The following is a 9698-nucleotide window of genomic DNA, read 5'->3' as shown; positions in this document are numbered from 1 at the left end:
ACTGCTTTTGTATTGTTTTATTGCATAAATAATAACACAAAGCAAAACAAAGGGAAAATCTGTTAAAAGCTGTACAGAACAATGAATAAAATTAGATTTCCTGAATTTGCAATGTCAGTGTCCTCTGTTGTATGACATTTTTATGTGCTATTGTAATCGGGTGAATATGTGTGTATGGTGGTTAATTTTAAATAGGGACTCCTAGGGTGTAAAACGGAAGAACTAAAATACATTACAGGAAAAACACAAAACAAAAGAAACCTGAGACAAAAACTCTGTTGAATACAGAATTTACAAAACGTCAATGCGCTGCATTAAAATGCACTTTCTCGCTATGTGCAAATCTGCTTTAATCACTTGAGTCATTGCAGTAGATTCATGAGAGTAAATATGTAACCAGATGTATGTTGCTATGATTTTGCCTTTCATTCATGAGCTTTCAGATTTGTAACATTTTTGTTTTGCTGTTAATAAAAACCTTTAACACAACTGTGAAGTATTTTCTTAACTTTTCCTCCTGCAGACCCCAATTCTGACTCCACCAATTATGTGTAGTAATTATTTTTAAAATGGCTGACAGCAAGCTTTCCTCACTCCTCCTCGGGGAACTTAAATTTAGCATAAACAATGAGCATGACCACTGACATGACGATGCACAGCGTGCCGATGACCAGGTAGGCGATACCCAGGAAATCATTCTTGCCCCCCATCCATGACACGTTGCTGAAGACCACCCTCTTTCTGCCATTGAAGCTCATCACAGGATAGTCTGGGAGGGGGAGGAAGGTTAAGGAGATACAAAATGAAAATAGAGCCTTACCCAACCAGTCAAGCAAGTTGGGCTGACCCGCTTGATACTATGTCACATGACACTTTCAAGAGCACACTGTGTTGAGTTTGCTCTCTTCAACGTACAAAGACCTCATCACTCATGTTTTGCTTTTAGTATCTCAAACACATAATCCCTGAACAACAATTCCTTTTTTTCTGCATGGACAAGGATACTGTAAGAGATATCGAGAGAATAGTTTCCTGCAGGCAGGCCGTTGGCGTAGTTGCCCTCGGTGATCCGCCGGTACAATTTGCGGAAATCCGGCAGCGCGGCCGTTCGCATCCACACCAGGAAATCTTGATTAATGAAGCCGTTATTGGCAGGGTCCGAGGTGTCCAGCTCATAAGCCGGTCTGGGCCAAAACGGCGGCTTCACGGTGCCTGTAAAAAATACAATTCATGATGATCTGAAGACACAGCGGGGGACCACGGAACGAACCATTAAATGCGTTCCTCAGGGGTGTGACAGTGGGGTTTCTGAACTTGATATTGTAATCAGTCCACCAAGCGATCCCTTTGCCATCCAAGGGCACCTCCTGCCGCTGGCCGTTTATGTTCTGAAAGAGTCTGAATGTGTCTACAAGGAACCAAAGAAAAATGTGAATGAATAAGAAATCTTTGTACGCGGGATAAAACGCACGTACCGTTAAACATGCTGTTTGCTATCGAGCCACAAGGCACGATCGGTTGGTTGTTGCCGCCGCCAAATCGGTAGGGCTCGCATTGATCGTAGGGTTCCTTCAGAAAAGAAAAAAAAAAAGACCCAAATGCTTACCAGAAAACATCATATAATAAACTAAAGTTAAAAAAAGAAAATTATTTTAGCAATGTGACGAATATCGTTGAACTATCTGTTATGGGTTTTAGCTAACCTTGAAATAGGACAAGTCTCCATAAAGTTGGCCATCATCTCTGGAGACGCCGTACCTTCTGTAGTTCTGGAAATAGTTGGACAAGCCATAATAAAAGAACACCGGCCCCTGTCAGAGACAACATAAAAAAAATCAATAATGATTAAACGCATTTAAAGTACGAGCACTGTTCAATAGCACTTGGACAGTTTATATGCTAACATAAAATGATTTCACAAAACTTTGAACAGTGGGTGTGTAGACTTTTTATATCTACTGTATATTAGTCCACGGCACCTCAATCAAGCGGTCGTTGGAAAACTGTAGCGTGCAATTACAGTTCCTCACGGCAGGGTCCGAACACCTAAAGCATGGAGAGTTCTGGTCCTCGCCCGTGTAGTCGAGCTGCAGGAGAAAGGGAAAACTATCATTTTCTAAACCCGTGATGCTAAAAAAAGACACCTGGAGAGTCATTTCTTGCAAAACGTCTCTTACCTCCAGTACTTGGATGCTTCGTGAGGTGATCAAGAGGGCAACACCGATGCCGATGAAGGCCAGACCGATGAGGACAAACCCGGGGATGATGATTCCGGCGGAGAGCATGGGCTGCCAGGCTGGGAGCCTCTGCTGCGTGAAAGCAGTGTTGTCAGGCCGGTTGACCAGCTCATTTTCTTCCTTTACCATTCTTTCACCTCTGTGGAGCAAAGTGTTGATCAGATTCCTATCGATATTTCACACCAGATGTGTTCAGATGTTGTCTCTATGTCTGGTTTCATTGACTTTTACATTGTTTTTCTAACTGAGGAACTGCAACACAACGACTTCTACTTCCTGTAACACGAGAGGACTACAATTAAATCCCAGAGACAAGAATAATTTTAGGAGGAATAGACCATGCATAAATAACTATGAGCAATCTATTAGGAATTTCAGCGTTTACTTACATAATTAGTGACTCGAACCACGACTTTTTGGGTAGGCCTGCGACGCACAGCGAGCGGCTCACCTTTACCTGTCTTCTTCCTGCTTTTTTTTTAGACCCGCCTGTTGTTTTCACCGTTATGACGTCAGACATGGAGGCGTCAACAGACCTGATATCAGTCGGATATATGTAAAATAAAAAAATAGGCGAACTGTATTCTTTTTGTTTTTCAGGAAAAAAATGATCTGTATTTATTTTGAATATCTACAGCTATTAATCTTAAAGCTAGTAAAACGTGATTGATTTTAAAATGAATTTTTACTCCTTCCACCAGGATGGTATTTTTTTATGATTAATTATTTTGTATTTTTTTAATGTTTGTTTATGTTTCATGTTAATTGTATGTAATACGGAATTAATAAGAACGTTTTTTTCAGCTTCCACGCAGAGTAGCGTTTCCGGTTTTGGTTTTGACTGATAGATATTTTAGCCAATCAGATGAATGCAAATGTTCTCGCAAACCGTTGGACAGGCCATTCACCATCGAGTATTTTTATATAGCAGCTCTGTGCGGTCTTTGTGTTGACATCTGCTGAGGATTGTGAGGTAATATTCATATTTATGAAAATTAACTCGTGCATTTTTTTCTCAATTAATGCTTATATGTCACTGGTAATGTTCCTTAAAATTTAACATCATATTATTTGCACAGAATCTTTCTCTCCCTGCAAATCACACCTGCCGTTACGTGAATGCTAGCCGGGGCTCATTGTTAGCAGCTAATGTAGCGTGCTAATCATTTTGAAAAAAAAAAAAAAAACGTGAAGGATTTTCTTTTATGATCTTTGAGTAACAAAGTGAGCGTTTGAAATCCATTTGGATTTACTAAGACATGATTTGGTCGTGGATGATTTATTAATATGCTTTTGAAGATCAGTGTAACCAAAAAATGTCCTTTTTGGAGCCCACGAATGTAGAGAACGCAGTGTTCGCTAGCAAGCCTAAGTGTTCGCGATGGACGGGAGCAGTGTTCCAATCGTTTGGCTTGAAAAAAATACGTCTGTAAACTTAACAGTAACATCTAATTCGTCTGATTCTGCAACTAAACCAAGTTATTGTTTTGTGAAAAGCCGCCTTTATTCGTAACACAATTATTCTGGTTCTTTCTCATCTCTTTAGTGTTTGAATGGATATAACCAGGTGCACGGAGAAATGGGTAAACAAGACAATGTTATTGTACCATAGAGCATCCTTTTTTTCCTCATAAAAACCATGACATCCACGCACGATTAACGCCACTTAATTCATTCAGCCTTTTTTTGACGTGGGGGCACAGTTTGCTGGTTATTAACATGTTGTAACACAAGACTTAACAGGATCTGAAGAGTATTTATAAGCATCCATTCATGATCCGGAATATACCGCGAGCACTGGTGTGTTTATTTTTTTCCAGCTGATCACAGAGTCACAAGTTGTCATCTTCATTTTTGTTTTACGGTACAGTGAACCCTCACCAAGGCGAGTAGTAAAAAAGTAATAGATGACCCAGCCTTGACTCTTGACGGTTTAGGACTAAATATAGTACAGCGAATCTGTCAACAAATAGTGTTAAGGTCAATAGAAAATCACAAATGGCCGAGGGTTCATTGTACAACCACTATTATACATTTTAACAAATTGAACCTTTAATTCTTTAGTTTGTCTTTCCCCAGGAGAGGCCTCCAACATCCTCCATCATGTTGACAAGTAAGAAATCAGACGCCGGGTCTTCGTCGTCCTCCTCGTCATCGTCGGCGGGTGCAGCGGGAGGCGACAGGGCCCAAGGCTCTGATGCCCAGTCGGCAGCTTCGATCTCAGCTGCGGGTCCTACAGACATAAAGAAGAAGGAGAGATCGTCCCCGAGCAGTGAGTCAGGAGGAACCCCTCTGCCTCAACAGGGGGCGGGAGGCCCCGGCGCGCTGGACCCGGACTCGGCTGAAGTCCGCAGGACGAGTCGACGCAAGCGACAAAAGGTAAACATTTTAGAATTTTAGCGGAGTGCGCTGCCGGCGGCAGGATCCAAATGGCCGTTGGGTGTTGTAGAAATGGGGGTTTTAATGATGCTTTTATTGTGCCTACCGTTGCAGGTGGAGTACCGCGAGATGGACGAGAGCCTGGCCAATCTGTCTGAGGACGAATATTATTCCGAGGAGGAGAGGAACGCCAAGGCGGAGAAAGAACGTAAACAGGTCATCCCGCCGCCGGCCCCTCCGCCAGAAGAGGAGAATGACAGTGAACCCGAGGAACCATCTGGTGAGCCTCTACTCCACCCAAGTGTTGCTGTCGTTATTTTTTTTTTTGAAAACGATAAGCATTAACGGACTATGTCCATAATCAGGTGTGGAAGGCGCTGCTTTTCAGAGTCGCCTACCCCATGACCGCATGACATCCCAGGAGGCCGCGTGCTTCCCTGACATCATCAGCGGGCCCCAGCAGACTCAGAAGGTCTTCCTCTACATCCGGAACCGAACAGTAAGTACACCCACCTGAGTGACCTCATCTTCCAAATCCTCTACATCACTCCTTGGTTGATTGAACCCGCCCACCCCCCTACTAGCTTCAATTGTGGCTGGACAACCCAAAGATCCAGCTGACTTTTGAGACCACCGCACAGCAGCTTGAAGCTCCCTACAACAGTAAGACACTTTGAATAATAGTCAGCAACATTTCCGTTGTGATTTAATCTTCTTGGTTCACTCTCAGGTGACGCCGTGCTGGTCCACAGGATACACAGCTACCTCGAAAGACATGGTCTCATCAACTTTGGCATTTATAAAAGGGTCAAGCCTTTACCTAGTGAGTTGACTGATGGCGTCAAGTAAACAAGTCTTCTGCTATGTTGGAGATGTTAAAAAAAAGATGCTGACGTGCTTTGTTATAGCCAAGAAAACCGGAAAGGTGATTGTGATCGGTGGAGGCGTGTCCGGCCTGGCTGCAGCCCGCCAACTGCAGAGCTTTGGGATGGATGTCACTGTATTAGAATCCAGGGTATGCACGCTACACGATTCTCAAGTCCGATTATTGTTTTGATTTTCTTTTGACTCTTCTTCGTAGGACCGTGTTGGAGGCAGGGTGGCAACATTTAGGAAGGGCAACTATGTGGCAGATCTAGGTGCCATGGTGGTGACAGGCCTTGGTATGTGCAGTATGACTCAACCATTTTTTTCTTATTTTTATCAACCTATAGGGGGTGCTGTTGTCTATAAATATTTGGTCTGTGCACTTGTTCAGGAGGGAATCCCATGGCCGTGGTCAGCAAGCAGGTCAACATGGAGTTGGCTAAAATCAAACAGAAGTGTCCGCTGTATGAAGCTAATGGACAGGCTGTGAGTATGAGCAGCGTGAGGAACAGCTTGAAACAAAGATCTAGATTTTGAAGTAGTAGTATTATTTTGTTGACTGAATATGTTCTCTCTCCTCCCCCCTCCCCTCTCTTGTTTCGCCAACCGCTGAACAACTAAAGGGGGAACGGTGCACGAGTGTATGTATTGGTTTACTTACATCATCGTGTTGCTTCTTTCATGTGCCATTGTGGAAGCGACAGCATTTCCCCTTCTCACTTTGCCAGGCTTCTCCTGTTAAGAACGGGATAAGCCTTTTATTAGCCCCCACAGTTGGGGGAATTCCAGTTTGGCAGCGGATGAGTGCACATGAGAATAATATCCAAGATTTCAAAAAAAAAAAAATATAGGAACTATGAAACTCCCTCCTGCTTATATGTAAATATTTTAAAGAGCTTTTTTTTTTTTTCAGGTGCCCAAAGAAAAAGACGAGATGGTGGAGCAAGAGTTCAACAGACTGTTGGAGGCCACCTCCTTCCTCAGTCACCAGCTGGACTTTAACTTTCTCAACAACAAGCCCGTCTCGCTGGGACAAGCCTTGGAGGTGGTTATACAGTAAGTACAGCGCAAATATTTAATATTGCAAAGTCCACGCCGGACCTAATTGGAGTTTGCCTTGTGTAGGTTGCAGGAGAAGCATGTAAAAGATGAGCAGATAGAACACTGGAATAAGATTGTAAAGACACAAGAAGAGCTCAGAGATCTGCTCAATAAGGTGAGCAAGTTGAATTTTTTTTAAAATTGGGAATTAAATTGCGACGCTTACCCTGGTTCTTCCTGGCCCAGATGGTGTCCACCAAGGAGCGAGTGAAGGAGCTCCATCAGCAGTTCAAAGAGGCCAGCGACGTCAAACCGCCCCGGGACATCACCGCTGAGTTCCTGGTGAAGAGCAAGCACAGAGACTTGACGTCACTCTGCAAAGTAAGTATAAAAAACCCTCCCGAGTCGTGAGCCCGTGGGAATTTGGATTCCTAAGCGACATTTGAACTCAGGACGTCTGGAGCGAGGCTTCAATTACAACGTTCCGGTCAAAGAAGGAGCACTCGCGTTAAAGAATAAGACTCTTTCCAAAGCGGGCGCTGCGGCTTTACGTTACATACCGTCTACCGCTACTTTGAGGCGTAATTAGATTTCCTAAAGATTATAATTGGAAGCAAGGGATAGTTTACCCATGGCCTGATCCGGAATCTTTTAATATAGCACTATCTAGCCAAACCAGACAGGCTATGTTTAAGTGGTTTAATGCCTCGCCAAGATGTATTATTAACACGGGCGTTTGGATTTTTTTTTTTGGAGGGGGGGGGAGCAGATAAATCACCTTGTTTTAGAAAGAAGGCTTTTATTTTACGTGCTAAAGAGGAACAAACTTTGCGATTTGTGCAGGAGTACGACGAGTTGCAGGAGATGCAGGGGAAGCTGGAGGAGAAGCTCCAGGAACTTGAGGCCAACCCACCCAGGTATCTTAAAGCCGTATTAGCGCAGTACTGACAAGCTGAGAGGAGTTGCGACATCTCATTTTTTTCTTTCGTGTCCGCAGTGACGTCTACCTGTCCTCCAGAGACCGCCAGATACTAGACTGGCACTTTGCCAACTTGGAGTTTGCCAACGCCACACCCCTCTCTACCCTCTCGCTCAAACACTGGGATCAAGTAGGCTACGTTTTGGTTTTCCATACGGCAAAATGCTCTACAGCTTTGCTCAAATGGGATTGAATCCGCAGGATGACGACTTTGAGTTCACTGGCAGCCACCTGACCGTGAGGAACGGTTACTCGTGCGTGCCCGTGGCTCTAGCCGAAGGTTTGGATATTAAACTCAACACAGCGGTGCGGCAGGTTCGATACACGGCCTCAGGTAAGTCCCTCCCGTCCGTTATTATAGAGGAAACGGAGTGATTTGACGCCCTCCCCTTCTTCAGGCTGCGAGGTTATCGCCGTCAACACCCGCTCTGCGACGCAGACGTTCATCTACAAATGCGACGCGGTGCTGTGCACGCTGCCGCTCGGCGTGCTCAAGCAGCAGCCGCCCGCCGTGCAGTTTGTGCCGCCGCTGCCCGAGTGGAAGACCTCCGCCATACAGAGGATGGGCTTCGGAAACCTCAACAAGGTCTTTCCTCAAAATCATTTCAAAAATCTTATTTGCGACAACTTGATTAGCATCGATTGCTGCACCGATGACCTTGATGTTAGATGGCCGCAAATGTAATGCAGCTGCCATTCGGAAAAAATGTGTCACTAACTTGATATCATTATTATTGTTATTATTATTACATTATGTTTTTCATGACTCATTGGCATAGGCGTGTACACGATGGCGTAAGGACACTCACCACTCAGCACTCTCGTGTCCTCTCCTGCTCTGCCGCAGTGTATTATTACGCAATGCGCTGCAATGCCCCCTGTCCTCAGCAGGGGGCGCTCACTCAAAGCCAACTTTCTTCACCCTAATGGTTAGCTGATGTACCTTCCGTCTTTTTCAGGTGGTGCTGTGTTTCGACAGAGTGTTCTGGGACCCCAGCGTCAACCTGTTCGGCCACGTGGGCTCCACCACGGCCAGTCGGGGCGAGCTCTTTCTCTTCTGGAACCTCTACAAAGGTGACAAGTCTCCTCGCCGCTCGTCATTCAATAAGATAGGAATCTGGAAAGCTGACAAAATAAATATTGAAGTGATGATTAGCACGACTTAGTTGCATGATACTTAAAGTTCCCACCATGTGACTCAGCACCCATCTTGCTGGCTCTGATGGCGGGCGAGGCGGCCGGCATTATGGAAAACATCAGTGATGATGTCATCGTGGGGCGTTGCCTCGCCATCCTCAAGGGCATCTTCGGCAGCAGTGCCGTGCCTCAGGTAAATCACCTGCCGCTCTCACGTCGACACACTCCCACGTCCCTAACCTTGCCTGATGCTGTGGCAGCCAAAGGAGACGGTGGTGACGCGTTGGCGTGCCGACCCCTGGGCGCGGGGTTCTTACTCCTACGTGGCGGCCGGTTCCTCGGGTAATGACTACGACCTGATGGCGCAGCCCATCACGCCGGGTCCTGCCATCCCAGGAGCCTCTCAGGTGAGCTTACGCCTACATACAAAACAGAGACTTGTTACTTGTACAGCATTCGATAAAAAATATATCTTATTCTTCCTCATCCCAGCCCGTACCCCGACTCTTCTTCGCCGGCGAACACACCATCAGGAACTACCCAGCCACGGTACACGGCGCCCTCCTCAGCGGCCTCCGCGAAGCCGGACGCATCGCCGACCAGTTCCTTGGCGCCATGTACACGCTCCCCAGACAGGCCACGCCCACCACCGCCAGCAACCCACCTCAGGCTCAGCCTGCCGCCGCCAGCGTTTGAAACTTTCCTCCAGTGACTTACAAAAACTTTTTTTTCCCCCCCCGACCTCCCTCCCCGTGAATGTGAGCCGTCGTCAACATTCCAAATGAAAAGCGGCCCGGATGATGAAACGAGACTTGGGGAGGGGGAACGTCTTCAATCTCGAAGCACCGTCTCGACTTCATTTGTTGATACATGTGAACTCGCCGCACTAAAAACAATATTCAAGTGTAGCTGGTTTGGTATTTTGTCATTGAGTTGTAACAGTTTTTAAAATGTGAACATAATGCTTCAGTTCTGTTTTTGTTTTTTTAACAGTGTATAGTAACTTCATATTTAAAATAAAAATATCAAATTCTAAACTATACATTTGTAATGTATTA

The 9698-nt window shown here is 45.3% G+C and overlaps 2 protein-coding genes across 7 annotated transcripts; one reads left to right on the top strand and one right to left on the bottom strand.

Moving 5' to 3' along the window:
* Nucleotides 1-2: 2 nt before the first annotated feature.
* Nucleotides 3-2749, bottom strand: tmem30b (transmembrane protein 30B). The gene is made up of 8 exons (XM_088400038.1): nucleotides 2627-2749; nucleotides 2178-2376; nucleotides 1980-2087; nucleotides 1704-1811; nucleotides 1476-1569; nucleotides 1271-1408; nucleotides 1006-1212; nucleotides 3-769 (listed from the first exon to the last, which is right to left on the bottom strand). Exons 2-8 carry the CDS (start codon nucleotides 2364-2366, stop codon nucleotides 591-593), a joined length of 1023 nt encoding a protein of 340 aa, XP_088256164.1. The 5' UTR covers nucleotides 2367-2376; nucleotides 2627-2749; the 3' UTR covers nucleotides 3-590.
* A 378-nt stretch (nucleotides 2750-3127) lies between these two features.
* On the top strand, nucleotides 3128-9680 carry kdm1a (lysine (K)-specific demethylase 1a). 6 transcript variants are annotated; one of them, XM_088401397.1, is made up of 22 exons: nucleotides 3131-3210; nucleotides 3784-3820; nucleotides 4317-4616; nucleotides 4731-4896; nucleotides 4982-5115; nucleotides 5201-5279; nucleotides 5347-5439; nucleotides 5525-5631; nucleotides 5698-5779; nucleotides 5875-5969; nucleotides 6107-6124; nucleotides 6397-6539; nucleotides 6609-6699; nucleotides 6771-6905; nucleotides 7368-7441; nucleotides 7522-7633; nucleotides 7705-7837; nucleotides 7902-8089; nucleotides 8463-8577; nucleotides 8706-8833; nucleotides 8901-9047; nucleotides 9133-9680. In XM_088401397.1, exons 2-22 carry the CDS (start codon nucleotides 3791-3793, stop codon nucleotides 9334-9336), a joined length of 2574 nt encoding a protein of 857 aa, XP_088257523.1. In that variant the 5' UTR covers nucleotides 3131-3210; nucleotides 3784-3790; the 3' UTR covers nucleotides 9337-9680. The 6 variants fall into 6 exon arrangements, with proteins under 6 accessions (XP_088257524.1, XP_088257523.1, XP_088257522.1 ...); XM_088401396.1 differs by having other exon boundaries at nucleotides 4728-4896; XM_088401398.1 differs by lacking the exon at nucleotides 3784-3820 and having other exon boundaries at nucleotides 3128-3210; nucleotides 4728-4896.
* Nucleotides 9681-9698: the final 18 nt, after the last annotated feature.

The sequence above is a fragment of the Syngnathus floridae genome, chromosome 16, assembly GCF_059516105.1.
Source record: "Syngnathus floridae isolate MCC-2025c chromosome 16, RoL_Sflo_1.0, whole genome shotgun sequence".
NCBI lineage: Eukaryota > Metazoa > Chordata > Actinopteri > Syngnathiformes > Syngnathidae > Syngnathus > Syngnathus floridae.
Note: the sequence above shows the minus strand (reverse complement) of the source record. Positions and strands in the feature narration are given on the sequence as shown.